At 38.4% G+C, this 20,529-nt stretch overlaps 1 protein-coding gene across 1 annotated transcript; it reads left to right on the top strand.

Moving 5' to 3' along the window:
• The first annotated feature begins 1,813 nt into the window (after positions 1-1,813).
• On the top strand, positions 1,814-11,562 carry LOC126827811 (hematopoietic prostaglandin D synthase). The gene is made up of 5 exons (XM_050557376.2): positions 1,814-2,111; positions 5,768-5,860; positions 6,542-6,657; positions 7,766-7,876; positions 10,999-11,562. The coding sequence occupies exons 1-5, from the start codon at positions 1,967-1,969 to the stop codon at positions 11,161-11,163; spliced, it is 630 nt and encodes a 209-aa protein (XP_050413333.1). The 5' UTR covers positions 1,814-1,966; the 3' UTR covers positions 11,164-11,562.
• The last annotated feature ends 8,967 nt before the right edge of the window (positions 11,563-20,529 follow it).

Here is a 20,529-nt window from a genome sequence, read left to right as displayed (position 1 = left end):
CAATAAGTCACCATACAATTATTAGGGAATCGAGCAAGCATATATAATAGAGAGAGAGAGATGGGGTTTAACGTCCACTCGACACAAACTAGGTCATTTCGGGACTAACATATGGTTTAATTTTATTTACATAATTCGCTTGCGCGTAGGGGTCTTTAGCAGTGGGAGGAAACCGGAGGACCCGGAGAAAACCCACGAGGTTGGACATACGACCCTACAACCGGAGACTCAATGATAGACCTTATGATTTAGTGCGCACGCGCTAACCATCCGGCCATCCAACCCCCCGTTTTAACTAATGCAGTTGTTTTAGTGTCTTTGTGAATGAATGATTTATGTTTTAACCAATGACGTTGTTTTAATATGAATAGTAACCACGTGTTTTAGTGACTTTGTACATGAATACCTTGTGTAATATTATTCAGTGTATTTGATGACCTTTTCATGGAATTATAAATATGTATATATCCGTGTGTAAGTTATATTTACACACACAGAAGGCATTCAGTGATAATCCAAGCACTATGCAGGCAACGCTCAATTATCACCCAAAGGACTGAAACCAAGGGAGTCAAGCTTCGAATGACTCGTTAAATTGGTTCACAAAATACAGCTGGTTCGGCGTTGATAAACTTTACTACGGATATCAAAGTAAGCAATTGATGCCTTATTTTTTGACCTGTACATTCGGATCGTTCAGTCTGTCATCTTTTAAGGTGTCCATTCGGAACTTTCAGTTCGCCCATTCGGGTCTGTCCATTCGAATCTTCAATCTGCCCATTCGAATCTTTCAGTCTGTCCTTTCGGATCTTTTCGTCTGTCCATTTGGATCTTTCAGTCTGTCCTTTCGGAGTTTTTCATCTTTCCACTTGGATCTTTCAGTCTGTCCATTCGGATCTTTTGGTCTGTCCATTTGGATCTTTCAGCCTGTCCATACGATTGTTTCAATCCGCCATTTGGATTTTTTAGTCTGTCCATTAAACCGACACACATAACTAGGTACGCTTAAAACGCAAGCTCACGATGGCGTAGCAGTCGCAGAGTAGTAGGTGGACTTTCAGCCTTATATATATCGTTATACCGTATTTTCTGTTATAATCCTACCTAGAAAATTATACCGGACTTTGATTTGTATACAAATAATGAAATATGATAGCGTATCATCAAGGAGCCTAGCTATATACATAATATTGAGAGAGAGAGAGAGAGAGAGAGAATGAGGGAGAGAGAGAGAGAGATCAATTTTGGGATTAACATTAATTTTGATCTAATTTAATAAAGCGCTCTTTGGCCGTGGGGAGAAACTGGAGGACATGGAGAAAGCTCACAAGGTTGGACAGATGACCCAACCCCTTGTCACGTACAAGCGGTGAATCGAACCCACTCTACTTGTACGTGGGCCCCCCGCCCCCTCGCCACCTCTACCCCCTTCTCATCTATAGAGTACAATAAAGGAAATGGGGTTTGACGTTTTACTGTTTTGCTCCGACTAGGCTAATGAAGTAGGCACATGTTCGGACAGGGGCGCTTCGGCCTACTGTTGTTATATTGAACTCAAACTGCCAAGGGTGTATTTTTACATCGACGCCAATGGTTTGGTTTTTCGTACTATCCGAACGACTAGACAGCTGTCACAGAGTACGATAAGAGATTCACCTATCTATAGTATAGAATATATAGGTTACTAACCACACAACACTCACTTGTGAATAATACAACTGTTTGTAAACATACAGGACGGGGCGCGCTAATATAAAAACGCATAGTCATTATACAGTATAGTATTTAGTCCACGTGGGCGTTCACCACGGTACATAGTCCAAGTGGGCCTTTAACATTCTAATAATCTTGAACGTTTTCTTGGACATCACGGACGTGTTTACGAAGATCTTGGTCAGGACACGACAGATAGAAGATCATAGTCAGTTAATCTAGACACAGGGAAATAATTGTTTGGTCATTCAGCATGCCACCCAAGTACAAATATCACTGGTTTAAGGATCTCCGTGCTCGTGGGGAGTTTCCCAGATTGGTGTTTGTAGCTGCTGGGGTTGATTATGAAGATGTTCTAGTGGGACGACATGGACCAGAGTGGGACGCCAAGAAACCAAGTAAGTAATACCCACGTCAGACCGGGGTGGCGTCCTTACTTCGCTGCTACGGCGATGGAAATGGTTTAAGAGCGCGTTAAGATCGCCATAAACGTGGTGGAAACGCCAACTATCGTGCAGTGGTCACCAATGATCGCCGGGTCTAAACTGGAAAGCTATGAGAATACGACTCTTTTTCAAGTTTGTAATTTTTTGGGACATTTTCGCGCGTTGTGTTCACGTTTGCCGGCGACCTTGTGCATTTTCTGGTCGCCGTACGGTCGCAGTAAGGACGCTACCCCGGTCTGACGGGGGCTTAACGAGTGTTGATGATGTCTCGTGTAGGTTTACCAACGTTCTATTCGTGTGTTTAGGGCGGGATATGAAATGAAATAAATGGGGTTTAACGTTCTACTTTTCTGCCCCGACTGGGGTATTAAAGACAGGCATACGCCATACAGTGTGCTATGAGCGAAATGAAATGGGGTTTGACGCCCTACTCTTCTGCCCCGACTGGGAAAATAAAGACAGACATATGTCATACAGTGGGCTATGAGCGAAATTTTGCCTGGACAAAGACACTACCGCCTATTCTTATATCGAATTCTGTCATGGGTTCTTTTACGTGCAAGCCACGTTTTTAGTTATATCCGAAAAAACCAGACACTGTCCTTAGAAGGCCCTCCTTCCTGCACTACTTACAAGCCCCCCCCCCACCAACCTATCTGGATTTCTGACAGAAAAATTTCCATTATTAATCATTATTTTAGAAGCGGATTCTTGTCTAAGATCATTGGCATTTCCGGACTTCTAGTTTTCGATATTTACCGGGGATGGCCACCCGGACCCCCTGTTGTGCGTTGTGTGCGCTTGGTCTCTTGATCCACCCTTGTTATCCCACATTGCATATGCACACGTGGTCATATAACAGTATGTTAACATCCACTCCTTTCATTTGTTATCTTGTTGAATTAAATGTTTCAGTTATACCTAGGGTATTATCGAAGTTTGATTCAGTCACGGTGTATTAAATCATCATTACTTGTTCAGGTTTACCCTTCAAAATGACATTTCTAATCTTTTGTACAATGTTTATACCACTGTAACACTAGGTGTGTATTTCTATAGAGTCGTGTAGAGAGTAAAAATGATTAGTTGACATATTGAATTGTTAACTTGATTCATTGACATAGTTGTATATATATATATATTGTAAAAGAGGGTAAATTCATTGACTGCAGGCTATAACGTTGTTGGTCGACATGAAATTAAATTGAACCAACGTCTTGCTCACCCAGCCACCGTGGCACTCTGTTGGTCGACAGATTTCAGATAATATTTTACTAGAAATCGAAAATCGAAAATGAAAATAGTACATTTTAAATTTTATTAGATTTATATGCCGCTTTTGACACGATGTGTCCTTCTATCCTTTTACGCATACTTTATTTTAAATTCGGTATTAGCGGCTATGCACTGAATGTATTTTAGTTAATTGTAAATCTTCGACTGAATCCTTTTTATCATCTGGTGTTCGTCAGGGTTCTGTTCTTTGTCTTATTTTATTTACACATTATACGTCACGATTAGGCACTGTTCACGTCACCATCCCAGCTTTCATTTATATGCAGATGATACCTCATTATATATTTCTTTTACACCAGATTGTCCATTTTCGTTCAATTTATCAAAACTGCAACTGAGAACTGCATTAGCGTACTTGGGAAATGGATGTCAAAGAATATCCTAAAATTGACTGATGATAAATCTGAATATTTTTAATTTAAGTCAGTATGTACGCATGATAACCTCCCTGTTTTAATTATTAACTGTGGTATTTATTCTTCTTATTCTACTCGTGATATCGGCGCAATTTGTGATAATTTTATGCCTCTGGAACCCCCAAGAAAAAAATATTTGTAAAGTGTGCGATTTTAATATCAGAAATATAATGTAAAATGTCGAGGCCATTAAGTCACTTGTTGCATGTGACAAGTCGTAGGACCAATGGAATAGGGTTTTACGTCCTATTGTTCTGCTCCGACTGGGCTAATGAAGACGTGGGGATGATTAAAGAAGATCTGCGGTAGGGAACCGTTAATCGATTGTAATATAAATCGGACAACCAACTAAACTTTTTAATTCTTAAATTGTATTATATAATTCACGGCAATTGGTAAATTTATATGGAACTGTGAACTATTTTAGAATGTAGTTTACTGTATAATTTACAGCATTTGGTAAATTCATATGAACAGCAGAGTCATGATGAATTATAGTCACCGATATTTCTCTAGAAATTTGACCTAATTGACCTATATTGTTACCTGACTGGTCAGATATTTAAACGTGTTGATATTGTTCAGTAAATAAAGCTACATGTTATCTACTGTGTTTGTAAAGACCAAACCTTCTGTCTGTTATCAGCGACAGTTAACTACTATCAACAGGGTTGTATATACCTTCTCTCTGTTATCAGGGCCAGTTGATGTCCCTAACTACTATCAACAGGGTCGTATATACAACCGCCGTGTTCTATCATACTGTTAGTATCACGCCTACATTCCTTACCGCGATCGTCGCCATCATTCGGACATCCATTCCCCATTTCTCTTACGAAAAACCCGAGGTCACGTGTACACATTGGCGTGCGCGTAAAAGATCCCTCGACAGTTGGAATTCGATATAAGATTAGGCCGTAGTGCCGCTGTCCGGGCAAAATTTCCCACATAAGACACTGTATGGCGTATGTACGCCTTCATTAGCCCAGCATAGGAGCAGACCAGTAGGACGTTAAACCCCATTTCATTTCATTTCATTTCCTCACTACAACCGCCAGTATCGCACCCGCTTCCTTTACTACGATCGTCAGTATCATGCGGACATCCAGTTATTCCTTACTACGGTCGCCGGTATTATGTGGACATCCAGCTATTCTTTATTGAGAGCTTTATGAATGTGGCTAGAAGACTCGCCACTTCTTCTTTATCAATGTGACTAAAAGACTCGTAACTTCTTTATCTGACTAACGACGTCGGTATGGTGGCATATAGATTCTTGAAGATACGCCCCTTTTTTTCGTCCCTACAAAACTCCTCCAAATGCAACAAAATCTTAAGTTTATCAAATAATGACGGTCATCCAGGAATGTTGCTAACCTCGCTTCTTGAATACAAATCACAATACAATTAATATAAAAGTCTTATTATGGGCAGTAAATTTCAATAGACTAGGCCAACTGGTGTGTATTGTTATTGATATTAGAATACAGAAGAGTCATCATTGTCTAGTCTGTGTTGGTAAAGTAATTACGGCTCTGTAAACGTATGTGACAAGGAGTAGGGTCAACACCATATGTGACAAGGAGTAGGGTCGATACCATAGATGGCTTGGTACCATACTTGTATTTGACGAGTTGTTAAGGTCTATATCATAATTGATATTACACTGCAAAAGAACCAATATTGTTTGGTTGGTGTGGTCAACGTCATTACGGTTCCGATGCCTTAATTGTAGATGACGAGATGTAAGGTCAATGTCATAATTAGATAGAAATAGGGGTGATATCATTGTTCTATGTGACAAGTGGTAGGGTCGATACCGATATCATAATTGTATGTAACATAGATATTATAAGTATTGTTTAAAAAAAACCATAAATGAATTTTGTATTACAGCAATGCCTGGTGGAACTCTGCCTGTTCTAGAAGTTGATGGTCAGTTGTTTGGGGAGAGTGTGGTAATAGCCAGATATTTAGCTCGTGAATTTGGTAAGTATTCATCCACAATGTTACTAGTGCAGGGGGGGGGGGGATGTGTATGAGGGTGTGTGTTTGTGTGTGTGTTGTGTGTGTGGGTGTGGAGGGGTGCTCACCACACACAAACCATTATACAAGACCAATCTACGGACAGGACTCAATATACAGACACCAAAAACAACAAACGCATATATCAGATCACGGAGTTATAGGCATATCGCACACATTGTTGAACACGAATAGGTATTAAGTATAGTTTCAAGGAACAATAATACGACATTTGTGTAAGGTTTTCATTTAGATAACTTGAGACTAATGATGAGGAACTTCAAATACGCATTCTAGGTTGCACTAGACTGTGTTTGTTTAAAATGAAGTGAGGGAATTGATAGTAGATTTTGATCTTTTATTTTAGAGAGAGAGAGAGAGAGAAATGGGGTTTAACGTCCACTCGACACAAACTAGGTCATTTCAGGACTAACATATGGTTTAATTTTATTCAATAATTCGCTTGCGCGTAGGGGTCTTTAGCAGTGGGAGGAAACCGGAGGACCCGGAGAAAACCCACGAGGTTGGAGATCTTTCTTTTTTTTTGGTCTGGATGATAGATACTACCAATGTATATTATGTATAGTATATTTTAGGTCTGGGTGGTAGAAACAACTATTGTATATTATGTATCGTATATTTTAGGTCTGGATGGTAGAGACAACTATGAGAAGTTATTAACCGACACAATAGTAGATAGAATCATCCAATTACGAGAACTTTTAGTCGGTTTTATGTTTCAGAAAGATGAAGAAATCAAGGTATGTTGAACACTTAATGCCACTTATTCGTTCGTTAATATTTCAAGCACCTGGCAATTTATCTAGAGTGAAAGGAATTTGTTTAGAATGAAAGGAATTTGTTTAGAATGATACAGAGTTGTTTCGAATGATACACGGTTGTTTCGAATGATACACAGTTGTTTAAAGTGATACAGAGTTGTTTAGAATGATACAAATTTGTTTAGAATGATACGAATTTGTTTAGAATGGTACACGTTTGTTTAGATTGATACAAATTTGTTTAGAATGATACAGAGTTGTTTACAATAGTACGAATTTGTTTAGAATAGTACGAATTTGTTTAGAATAGTACGAATTTGTTTAGAATAATACATAGTTGTTTAGAATGATGCAAATTTGTTTAGAATTATACGAATTTGTTTAGAATGATACACAGTTGTTTAGAATGATACACAGTTGTTTAGAACAATACATAGTTGTTTACAATGATACATAGTTGTTTAGAATGGTACACAGTTGTTTGAAATGATGCACAGTTATTTAGAATGATACAGAGTTGTTTAGAATGGTACACAGTTGTTTGAAATGATGCACAGTTATTTAGAATGATACAGAGTTGTTTAGAATGATACACCATGGTTTAGAATGATACGAATTTGTTTAAAATGATACGAATTTGTTCACTGTATATAAACTCCACAACAACTTATCCATTAATCAATTAGTCAATTTTTTAGGTTAATTGGTATTATTACTTATTAGCGTACAATTAAATCAGATTACCATTAGGTACACGTAATTAAGTTACATCCCTGGTTTGTCATCATTAACTTAGCATTGTGGTGTACATGTATATATTGTCCTGTCATATTTTCATTTTTTATCATAGCTTGATAATGACTAGAGAAGCCTAGTCGAAACGTCGCTCAGTAAAAAGCAGTAATTGTATTCCATAGAATTGTGACCTGTATAATGTATATAAACTAATGACAGGGCGGGGCCTATGAAACTGTCAACTTAAGCCTGACCACGCCTTAACGAGATTAACCCGTGTATGAGATCTTACAGAGAGCCCGGATGTAAATGTAGAGCCAACGACTTTCTATTTGTCTTTGATGTGTTTCAGGCAGTAGCACAGAAGAAGTTTCTTGATGAACAGCTTCCAGCTGCTATGAATTTAATTCAGAAACATGCCCAAGAAAATAAATGTACCGGAGATTTTCTTGTTGGTGATAAGGTGAGTTAATTCCCTTCTTGGTGCTATGGTGAGTTGATTCCCTTGTTGGTGATAAGGTGAGTTACTTCCCTTGTTGTGATACGGCGAGTTACTTCCCTTGTTGGTGATATCTGTCCACATACAAATCTACATAACTGAAATAAAATCTGTAGCAAAGTTAGTTGAATCTAAAAAAACGGAGTACTACAATACTAAAGTCGTCGACTGTGCTTCTGATCAAAAGAAATTATTTAATTTATCAAATGAGTTACTGAACTCAAAGACAGAACAAACTCTACCAGATCATGAATCTCTATCCAACCTTGCTGATAAATTTGCGACATATTTTAATCAAAAAATTGTGCAAATTAGAGATGACATCATCACAAAGACCTCCCTTATTGACCAAACCCAATGTCCGTCTTACAAAGTTCCCACTCTACATCTGCTAGCAGAATTTACAGCATTCAGCTTAGAGGAACTTAAAAGTGTGGTGCTTAAAACCAAGACGAAGTCTTGTCAGTTAGACCCACTTCCAACATGGCTTCTAAAAGACAATTTGGATGCTTTTCTACCAATCCTTTTAATTATTGTCAACAAGTCGCTTCTAGACGGAGTCTTTTCAAGTACCCTGAAGCAAGCCATGATCACACCTCTGATCAAGAAACCATCCCTAGATGCTGATCTGCTGAAGAACTACAGGCCTGTGAGTAACCTGAGCTACATATCAAAACTCATTGAGAAATGTGTGCTACAGCGTCTTAACGTGCATATTCGTCAGAGTGCTCTTGATAATCCTCTTCAATCGGCTTACAAGCAATTCCATAGCACGGAAGCTGCTCTCATAAAAATTGTTGATGATATCCACAAGTGCATTGATCAACAACAGAGCCTATTGCTGATTTTGCTGGACCTATCCGTTGCATTTGATACTCTCGACATCAGTGATCTCCTAGACACATTATGGGTTGAAATTGGGTTGCGTAACAATGTGTTCAACTGGTTTCGATCTTACTTAACCAACAGAAGGCAAGCTATGTGCATTAATGGGACTTCCTCAGACTTTGTTTCAATGATCTGCGGAGTGCCTCAAGGATCAGTCCTGGGGCCTGTCTTATTCATAATATTCACAAGACCACTTAATGCAATAGCCCAGACGATACACAGTTATATATCAGCTTTGATCATTTATCTGAAAGTACCATTGTGCATGATGTCGAGAAATGTTTAGATCAAATTCACAACTGGATGACTCTTCATTTTTTAAAATTAAATCCAGACAAGACTGAAGTTCTTTACATCGGTACAAAACAACAACTCAACAAAGTAAAAAGGGGGAGCCTTTCGATTGCTGGGGAGCTAATTCAACCAACAAACAAGGCAAAGAACATCGGTGCTATCATTGATTCCACGCTAACTTTTGAGACCCACATCAAATCCATCTGTTCTTCGGCTTTTTACCAGATCTACAAATTAGCAAAGATAAAGAAGTATCTAACATGTGAAAATCTAAAAATCCTCGTTCATGCTTTGATCTCTTCAAGGCTGGACTACCATAATGCTTTATTGTATGGTCTACCACAGTGGCAGCTGCAGAAGCTTCAATATGTTCAGAATGCTTCAGCTCGACTCATCACTGGAACCAGGAAAAGGGATCACATTAAACCATCATTAAGAACCCTCCATTGGTTACCCATAAATCAGCGAATCAAATTCAAAATACTTTTACTGACGTTTAAAGCACTCAACAATCAAGCGCCACAATACATCCAAGATCTACTTACTCCATATGAATCCAGTAGAACCTTAAGATCTCAGAACAAGTCATTATTAGTTACTCCTGCTGTCAGACTTCAACGGACGAAACAATCTTTTCACTTTGCAGCACCTTTTCTCTGGAATTCTCTACCCTTCGACATCAAAGAATCAAAAACTCTAGACATCTTCAAGTCACGTTTGAAGACACATCTATTTGACGAAAATAAACACTAAAAGAATCCCCCCAAAAAAACTTTTAAACGCATTAGGAACTTTATCAAAGTATTGTTTGCGCTATACAAATTCTGTGTTGATTGACTGATTGATAAGGTGAGTTACTTCCCTTGTTGGTGATAAGGTGAGTTACTTCCCTTGTTGGTGATAAGGTGAGTTACGTCCCTTGTCGGTAATAAGGTGAGTTACTTCCCTTGTTGGTGATAAGGTGAGTTACTTCCCTTGTTGGTGATAATGTGAGTTACTTCCCTTGTTGGTGATAAGGTGAGTTGATTCCCCTGTCGGTAAAATACGATTTTTAAAAATTTGTATAGCCATTGATATTTGTCGCTAAAATATCACATTTCTCCAATATATACATGCCCCGATTGATTATTTAACTATCAAAAATCAAAATACCAACGCTATATAATGTTCCAGCTTGGATTCAATTCGATTTGAACTAGGCCCATCAGGTTTATCTACTACCAATAAATTATATTGATTCCCCATATGTTTGTAAATCGAACGGAATCGAACTATTTTTGAACTGAGATTCAACCGTCACAATATTGCAGGACGGAAAGTCTGGCAAGGGTAATGTATAGTAGGTACTACATAAAACCGAGGTCCCTTGTACACATTGGCGTGCACGTTAAAGATCCATTGACAGGTGGAACCCGAAATAAGAGACGGCTGTAGTGCCACCCATAGCACACTGTATTTCGTATGCCCGTCTTCCTTGTCTCAGTCGTTGCAGAACAGTAGGACGTTAAACCCCACTTCATTGCAAGGGTTCTTTTACCTTCAGGCAATATTTTAGTTGTCAGCCAAGGGGACGGTACCCCTAACATAACAACTAGTGATCGGGTTTGATCAAGCACCAGATTTCCAGGGGACATTTCAGTACAGATCCACCAACGGCCAAAAACGATCAAGTATTGCCACAAGCATAATCGGAATGGTTTTCTCGAGGACATTTCAGTAGAGATCCACTAAAGGCCCAAAACGATCAAGTTCTGCCACAAAGGGTTATTGTCTTAATTTAATAACTTACGAGATAATCAGAATGATTTATTTCATTGACCCTGATGGTCTTCCGTAGCCATTGACCGTTATCTGTGTATTGACCATAAGTTGGTATATTTATGAATATGTATATTATTTTTCAGCTATCCTGGGCGGACCTAGCCTTGTTTGATATGTTCGAACATTTACTCGCATTTAAACCGGATGCTTTAGATAACCACCCAAAAATATCAGCCAGTTTTAAACTTGTGCCGACATTACCCAGACTTTCTGAATACCTGAAAAATCGTCCAGTCACACGAGTATAATTCATCAAACTGTTGGTAGTTCACAAAACAATTCCTGCTGTGACGTGTTTCTAGAAGTTAATTTGATCTGAGTAAAGTTAAATTGTTGATTTAATTAAATTTGATTCGTTATACAATTATAATTACATGTACGCAGATTCAGCCAAACAATTTTTTTATTATCTTGTTTTATTTTTTGTAAATTGAATTTTCATTATCTTTTTTTTATTCTTTGTAAATTAAATTTAATGAAAGCAAAGGATTTTGGCCGTCACTCATGGAACGAAGATTTAATCGTTTCGAACCATCTTCCGTCATAAATGGGAATCACAGCCAACAATTTATTTAATTTAAATCAAAATTGTCCAAGTTGTGTACAGGATCCAATCCAATCCAATAATATTATGTTTATAAAGATATGTTTGTCCAAGTTGTGTACAGGATCCAATAATATTATGTTTATAAAGATATGATGTGTTTATTGTTCTCTATATTGCACCAGTTCATGTCAAATTCTTCGTATTTCTACACGTAAATAATAACGGTTTAAATCTCCACATATGTTTATTTAAAGGACAATATTGGTGCCAGTCATTATCACATATGTGATAGAACTGGTTAAACACGTTCCAAATATTATTTTATGACAGAGATCATTGCTACGATAGATGAGTAATCAATGTTTCAACAATAGGAAGTGACGAATGCAAAAGGAAAACACGAGTTATCCCTCTATTATAACTGACTGAATTGACGGGTGATAACAGATACATGGGCGAATTTCTGCTCACTAAAAATTCCTTCGAAGACCAAAATTGAATGTCATTAGATAAGAGAACACGAAAGAAAAATTCTCTTATCTCGTGACAGTCAATTTTGTTTATGAATTGTCAGATATCCTTTCACAGTCCCATACAACAACTTTTGGTCTTCGAAGGAATTATAAGTGGGCAGAAATTCGCCCATGTATCTGTTATCACCCGTCAATTCAGTCCTGTTTGAGGAAACCGAAGTACCCGGAGTAAACCCACGAGATTGAGGAGTCACCCCATCTCTAAGCCGCATACTGTCACACCAGGTATCCATGACAATCTAGACCACTTGGCCATCCCAACCTCCCGGGCACTAACCTAGTATGATTAAATTTATAAAATGAATGAAATGAAATGGGATTTAACGTCCTACTGCTCTGCTCCGAACTGGGCTAATGAAGACGGGCATTCGCCATACAGTGTGCTAAGAGGGAAAGTTTGCCCGGACAGCGGCACTACGGCCTACTCTTATATCGAATTCCTACAGTCAAGGGATCTTTTACGTGAACGCCAATGTGTACACGGGACCTCGGTTTTTGGTCCCCGCCCCCCGATTCAATTGATATAGAAGTTCCACGTGACGCTAGTTCTGATGGTTTTTCGTTAGTGGCCCAGGGCCCTGTTTCACGAAATCTTAACTAAAGATAAAATCCAAATTTTAGTAGATACTTCAGTTTTGATTGGCTAAGCGCTAAAATCAATCTAATATTATCCAATCAAATTACTAAAATTTGGATTCTATCTTAGTTAAAATTTCGTGAAACAAGCCCCTGGTCGTCGTGTGGTATTCCTTGATTTGTTTCTGCAGGACAAATGAAATTACTGTGTTTCTTATTAGAGATTGAATCTTTTTTAAAAGTTTTTATTCCACCATCTCCGGTTCAGGGTTAGGGTTTCGTATTTTATATTTAGTTAAATTGATTTATGATGGTTTGATATATTTTCGCTTTCGGGTCAGGGTTAGGCTGGTGTTATTTAGCCTAATTTATTGTGCACTAAGATGTCGTTCACGTTTTTTATTTCTGGAATATGCAACAATAGTTAATTATTTATTCAATTTACTTTAGTTAGTTAAAATACATTCATATATATATATATATGACATACATGTAATACAGTTTATAAGGAAAACGGATTTGTAACATATTTTATAAAAATAATTAATTTGTATAGATTTTAACTCACACCATTAAAGAAAAAAAAAGTCGACATACACAGTATCGATGTTTGAATAATCCTTTCATGGCGTCTGGAATGGGGATTGGAGTGCGAAATCAAATATTGCGTATAACGCCAGTAGTTCTACAACATTTCTGATTGAGGCCTCGAGGCTCTCCTGTCCTTCTGGAAAACCTCGCGCGTCACAACTACGCTGTTAATACAACCCTACATGTCGCCATACATTCTGGTTATTTATGTAAACAAAGGTCTTAGAATTTCCCGAAAATTACCATTGCAAAAAAACAGAACAGTGATGAAGAAAAAAAACGTATCATAAAACAATCCATAAATTGCTTGAACAAGGAAATAAGTAACCACCAAACTGTCAGAAGTAGAATCAATATCAACGCTGGTGTGGACATATCTAACCAGCTGAGGGCAACTCTGGAAATATGATGCAATCCACTCTTGTAACTGATTGGTGGCTTCCATATGATCACCAGTTCTAGTCCAATCTATTACTTTATAACAATTAAAAACATCATCTATGACGCAATCATCTATTCTTAAGATGACAAGGTTGCTATTTGTGGCTTTATTAAGTAGCATGTTCATTTCGAATGTATTTTGTTCAAACTCATTCACAAATTGATGACTTGCTATAACAATAAAGGCCCCACTTTTGCCGATTGCTTTCCCAATTTCATGTAGTTTATACCTGCCAGGTATTATGTCAAATTGTTTGTCAAAATAATTTATATTAAATTGATTCAAAAATGGTACAATTTCATCTTTAACATAATCATAGTTGGAGTAATTATAAGACAGAAACACGTGATACTTGGTTGTTAGATATGAGTTAACATTGGCTAATGGGACTCGTTTGTCTTCAAATTTTCGATATGCATATGACTGAAAGTATATTATAAATGGAACGGCCACGATCAGAATAAACATTAAAACCAGGAGAAACTCAAATATCCATTTGTTTTGATCTATTTGGCCACAGTGTAAATCAAATTCCGAGATAGAGTTTACTGTCACCCCGTTTTTAAAAATGGCCGCAATCTTCTTTTCCGTTGCCGTATATTGATAGAAATCTCCCGTGACGTCACATTCACATGTTTTCTGCGGATCACGTGACATTGCTTCACACGATGATGATATGAGCGGAATCAATGATTTACTGCCAACAACGTGGCATTTATAACGCCCAAAATCTTTAGTTTGTACACCATATATATCTAAAGTACTGTCTATTTTATAAGATTGGACGAGGAACGACTGGACTGTGGTATCAGGTCCTAATTTTTTGTATTTTGTTGTTATGAACTTTCGTCTGCTGGGTTTTACCGGCTCGTCATTTCGTTCCCACGTCACTACATCTACTGGCGGAAATGACGCCATATAAGTCAGGACTACATAACAACAACGAAACATGACGTCATCACCGATGCAGGTGTTCGCCAATGGTGGATAATCACGAGTGTCTGTAAAGGTTGTCTCCCTTACACTGGTATTTCTGACTATATACCAATAAATGTAAAACATCAAGATAATCAGAAAATGTATTAACGTATTGTCAAACACCTTTTCCCAGAATAGTCGGAGAACGACCATTGCTCTTCGAGGTAGACTGGCAATAACCCATTTCCGGAACATATTAACTACGCGGATAAACAATCGATACAAATAAAGACAATATCTCATTTTGTGTTTCAATAAATACCTTATATATTGTTCACTGAATATATCACCCTTTCTTGGGAATATTTTGTAATTGTATCAGTCCAGTACAGAGCAACAGCACCTATAAAGTGTTATGCTGAAGTCCTCACGTCTGTGTTTTCCCGTGTAATCTAAAAAATAAAACACAGGATATATTAATTGTGATATAGTGTGCCACACGGAGCATGTCGTGTGTGTGAGAGAGAGAGAGAGAGAGAGAGAGAGAAAAAAGTGTTATGCTGAAGTCCTCACGTCTGTGTTTTCCCGTTTAATCTAAAAAATAAAACACAGGATATATTAATTGTGATATAGTGTGCCACACGGAGCATGTCGTGTGGGTGTGTGTGTGTGTGTGTGTGAGAGAGAAGAGAGAGTACAAACTAGGTCATTTCGGGACTAACATATGGTTCATTTTTTTTTCAATATTACCACAGGGCCGAGGAATCTTTAGCAGTAGGGGGCCGGGGGGTGACCGAAGGAACCGGAGAAAAGCCACGCGGTTGGACAGACGATCCCACGCACTGTCTCTTATAAGCGAGTAATCGAACTCACGCGCTTGTGTTTGATCCCCTTTTGATCTAGGTAGAACATCGCAATTTAATCTTGAAGAGTGTATCAATGGAATTAATTCGTTTTAAAGGACGTCGTTTTTATTGGACTGAGTAGTAAATGGCATCACGTGTTGAATGGAGGAATCCGGAACTGATGATTTGATGGGGACATCAATGCCTATGCGTGCAAAATTCCCCTTATAGCACACTGTTTGATGTATACCCGTCTCTTTTTTAAGTAGGACGTTAAACCCCATTTCATTTCATTTCTCCCAAGAAAGATGAACTGGGGTTTAACTTCCTACTATTCTGCACCGACTGGGCTAATGAAGACGGACACGGCCATACAGTGTGCACACAGTTTACAAGACACCCAAAGAATCGGCGTAGCTCTGAAGATAAGCGAGAACGCACGCACTGGGCTGCGACAAGCACAAACCATATACATGTATTGTGCAGTTCCTAAAATATACCTCCAGGAACACGCTTTTGGAACGGAGCCGATAGTCAAAGGGGGATATCAATCAATCGACATGTACCCGAGGTTTATATAGGCTGGAAGATCAGAGCGCGAAATGGAGTTTAACGTCCTACTGGGCTAATGAAGACGGGCATACGCCATACAGTGTGCTATGAGGGAAATTTTGCCCGGACAGCGGCACTACGGCCTACTCTTATATCGAATTCCAACTGTCAAGGGATCTTTTACGTGCACGCCAATGTGTACACGGGACCTCGGTTTTTCGACTAGACAGCTGTCCTTGTGAGGCCCTCCATCCTGAATCACTGACAAGGGGGAAAACCACGCAGGAAAATCTGGATGAACTAATGCAGGGATCGAACACCCGACCTCCAGGCTAGCGAGCCAGCGTCTTACCCACTTAGCCACGTGATCCCCATCAGGAAGCGAATGACCATATTAAAAATGCTCGTGTCCGTGATAAAGACGTATTTTCAACAGAAAGGAAACAATCAAGCTACTTAATTCGCTGTACTGATGATCTACTGTACTCGTGGATCTTACAAAAATCGGGACCCTTCTCTCTTTCGAGACCTGGACACATATATGCTGAAATCACCTGGGGCTGGTTACATCTCTGCACATCCGCTCTTTGTTGAAACACCAATGTTATGTCATACAAAAGTCCCTATTGATACTAGTAAGCTTACCTGAAGCAAGTCCTAGTTTTCTCAGAGAAACATAATACACATTCTGAGTACCTTGATGTATCTATTTTCAGATAATAAATTTGAGATACGTAACATCGGTTATCTATATCCAGGTGACATTTATAACGTTATTAGATGACATAATTATTATTATTACTCATTTGTAATGTGCATTTATCTATCTATTATCCGATTGTAAGTATATGTTGGGCGCAGAGTTCACATCGAGCTCAGATTATGTCTAATTATCAATTACTAATCTACGCCCACAGATTTAAGTCTATTCATGTTATTTAATGGATTAATTATCCCATATTAAAATATGTTAATAATCCATGGGGCCAGCTATGAGAGATTTTACTGCGAGAACGTCGTTTATCCACATAAAGCGAGAGGATTCTTTTACCCCACGGGCTTTTATCTCATGACACCAACCATCACTCAGTCGTACCTCCTGTTTTACCTTGTTTTTATTATGACCCACCCTCTCTTCTTACTTGCGAATTTTAACACTGTGTTTTAAAGTGACATTTTGATGTACAAGAACTTTGTTTTTATATGTTTCAAATTTATACACATTTATACACAACATCATGATAATCCTTCTCCTAATCCTACTTACTATTAATTGTTGCTGCGTCACATTCCGACTGTCTTTTAAAAATGTTGGGTCAATATATACGCATACATTTATCTTCTGCTTTATGTTTACCTAACCAGGGGCCTGTTTCACGAAATTTTCACTAAGATAAAATCCAAATTTTAGTAATTTGATTGGATAATATTAGATTGATTTCAGTGCTTAGCCAATCCAAATTGAAGTATCTACTAAGATTTGGATTTTATCTAAAGTTAAGATTTCGAGAAACATTGCCCAGAATTGAGAAACATTTACATTGTATTTTGGTGAAACATTTAAAAATCTGTCTACTGTTTGTTATATAAGTATTTATTTCAACTATACAACAATAACACGGAAGTTTACGGAAATAACAGCAAATATATGGGGATATGCAACAATAACACGGAGGTTTACGGTAATTACAGCAAATGTATCTGGATATTCAGTAACGTGATCAGTTGAGGTAAATAATTGGGACATATATCGTATTGTAGCCTACATGGACTGGAATTCCACACCAACTTTCACTTTCTTTACTGCATCTTGTCGATTTGAAATTATTTGAAAAACGATTACAGGACAAAGTCGATAGAGGACAGATCCTACACAGCAGGTCTGACACACTACTTTCATCTTTAAAAACATCGAGGAGTAATTACCGTAAATTTGAAAATCTGTACAACAGCTTAATACTCGCAGATTACAATCTTCGTATGCAGGGCCTTATCTGTGCGGATAGAGTAAAGTCTGAGCTAAATGGCCACACAAATGGAGGTCTGGTCGAGTGGTGAAAAATGCGTCCAACATAAGGGTTTGCGATATAAGATATTTATAGATAACAAAATATGCTGCTGTACTATTTCATTATCTACCGATGTTACATAATGAGTCCAAGGACGCCACTTGTCGAATGTCAAGATAGGGTTAAGATAAAGGTGCGAAATGAAACAACCATCTACGAATTTTAGCGATTCGGTTAAGAATAAACCAAATTATTTACGAATACACTAAATTCAGTGACAAATACAGGGGATGCTCGATTCACAGTCCGGAACGTCCCGAATTGACAGAATTGCAATCAAGTGACGCGGAATTCAGTCCTGTCACAGTTCTGTTACATGGTTGGATGAGATATTTATATATCTAGTCGACGCATGCGTTGTAGCTCGAAGTACCCATTTTCACTCCATTGTCACTATTTTTGGGATTGAGAGAATTCAATTCCGGAACGTTCAATCGAGTACGCCCTACGATCTCACGACTAATGCCGATACACGTACAAAACGTTTACGATATTCGGCACTATTCGTTTACGATATTCGGCACTATTCGTTTACGATATTCGTCACGAATCCAAACTTTTTCCGATTCGTAGATAAATTTTAGACGGTATTTTCAAGTTCTTAAATGATTTTTATTTGGTTCTTACCCATTCATATTGTCCTTAGCATTTCGTAGCTCTGCCACGCAAGTTTGTGTTCTTCAAAAACTTTCATGGCCGGTCTACGAATTTAATTGGTGGACACGTCGTAATCCTTTCTTATCGGCCGTAACATCTTCCTATTCGATTCTGTGAAAGTCGTGGCCATTCGTGGCTCCCTGATATTTACTGAACGTCGTCGAAACCGCTCTGAACAGGCACGAATGTCCCGAATCCGCCATGAATCAACTACGAATCCCCCCACACACGAATTTTTACCGAATGTGCCGAATAAATCACAAATACCCCGCGAATTCAGTATCTCGTCCAACGTAGTGCATTCGTAACTGAATTCGGCGTATTCGCTTAACAATTCGGCATATTCGTAAACAATTCGGCATATTTGCTAACAATTCGCCATATTCGCAAACGATTCGCCATATTCGTAAATTATTCGTAATTGATTCGCTACAATTCATAAATGATTCTTTAATTTCGTTCCTTTTTCGTAACCCTTTCTTGACATTCGGCATATTTTTTCTCAAAATTGCCCAGGTATTTAACTTGAAACTTGGAATGCATGTTCCTTGAAAAACTGCACATCAATTAAAGGACATCGATTCCAGGGTGGTTGCGATGACGTCATACTCTGTTCCTGGTCCATAGAACGGTCGTAGTTGTTAATTTCCGATTATAAACAAAAGGTTAGATGAACAATATTCAGGTCACAACACATAGCTTATAAGTGAACAATATCCGCCTTCCAGCGTTGAATATAACTTCTTGTAGGGGTGGGAGTAGAATTCGTAAGTTTTGTCCACATTTGTTTTTGTGATCTGTATACACTGAGTAGATAAATAATGTCAAATTATTGTATTACAAGTTTTTCTGAACTAAAGGCATTATTAGGCATTGTAGACCATTGGCCTATTATCAACGGGTATCTAGTTTGTTTCAAGATCTAATACTAAAACAATTCAACAGTTCTATAAAGGGGTTTCGCCTAGGACCCACAAGATGGAAATGAAATGGGGTTTAACGTTCTACTGTCTGCTTCGACAGGGCTAATGAAGACGGGTATATGTCATGCAGTGTTCTATGAGGGTAATTTTGCCCGGGCAGCGGCGCTATGACCTACTCTTATATCGTAGGCCACTCTTATATGTGGTTTCCAGTGAGCTTCATCAAGTAAGCCAAAATAGAAATTGAACTTACCTCACAACTAATCGATATAACAGATCTAGATCAACACAATTTTCCTTCCTACTGTTCTGCTCCGACTGGGCTATTGAGGACATGCATACACCTAACAGTGTACTAGTAGGGAAATTTCGCCCGGCCTACTTATAATATGAGTATTATATTGAATAAGTATTATGTATTATGTTGAATACCATCTGCCAATGGATCTTTTACGTGCATACTAATGTGTACACGAGACCCAATTTTTCATCCAATCTCAACGTCCTGCATCACCCACCAAAGGAGGAGGGTGGTGGTGGTGGCGATAAACTGTCGTCGTCAACACAGGGATCTAACACGGGACCTCCAGCTTAGCGAGCCAACATCCTACCCGCTGAGCCACCGCATATCCCGGCTTATTCGTAAAGACAGTATTAATCTGGAGCTATATATATATATAAATAATTTCACCTCGGATTATTGTTGTCACCAGAGTCGCTGTTTGTCACGGGACATGCTTTTGAATCAGTAGTATAAATAAGAAGTAACTTTGGGATGGAGACAGCTCTGTAGTATAAATAAGAATTAACTTTGGGATGTGTACCGCTGTCTGCACTATCACCCTAGGTTGAAGCGGGCGCAAAGCTTAGATAAATGAAACGTATATTTGGCCAAATACCCCAGTTAATTGATGTCCTCCAAGGGTTGATCCCTTGACAGTAAAGTACAGTTGGTTATACT

Source organism: Patella vulgata, chromosome 7 (assembly GCF_932274485.2).
Source record: "Patella vulgata chromosome 7, xgPatVulg1.2, whole genome shotgun sequence".
Lineage (NCBI taxonomy): Eukaryota > Metazoa > Mollusca > Gastropoda > Patellidae > Patella > Patella vulgata.
The sequence above is the reverse complement of the archived record's forward strand: the minus strand, read 5'-3'. Positions and strand labels throughout refer to the sequence as shown.

Bases quoted from the DNA above. Each gene is read 5' to 3' on its own strand.
- LOC126827811 (XM_050557376.2), top strand. From the start codon at position 1,967: ATGCCACCCAAGTACAAATATCACTGGTTTAAGGATCTCCGTGCTCGT. The intron at 5,861-6,541 runs GTAAGTATTCAT...CGTATATTTTAG, and splicing joins ATATTTAGCTCGTGAATTTG to GTCTGGATGGTAGAGACAAC. The intron at 6,658-7,765 runs GTATGTTGAACA...GATGTGTTTCAG, and splicing joins AGAAAGATGAAGAAATCAAG to GCAGTAGCACAGAAGAAGTT.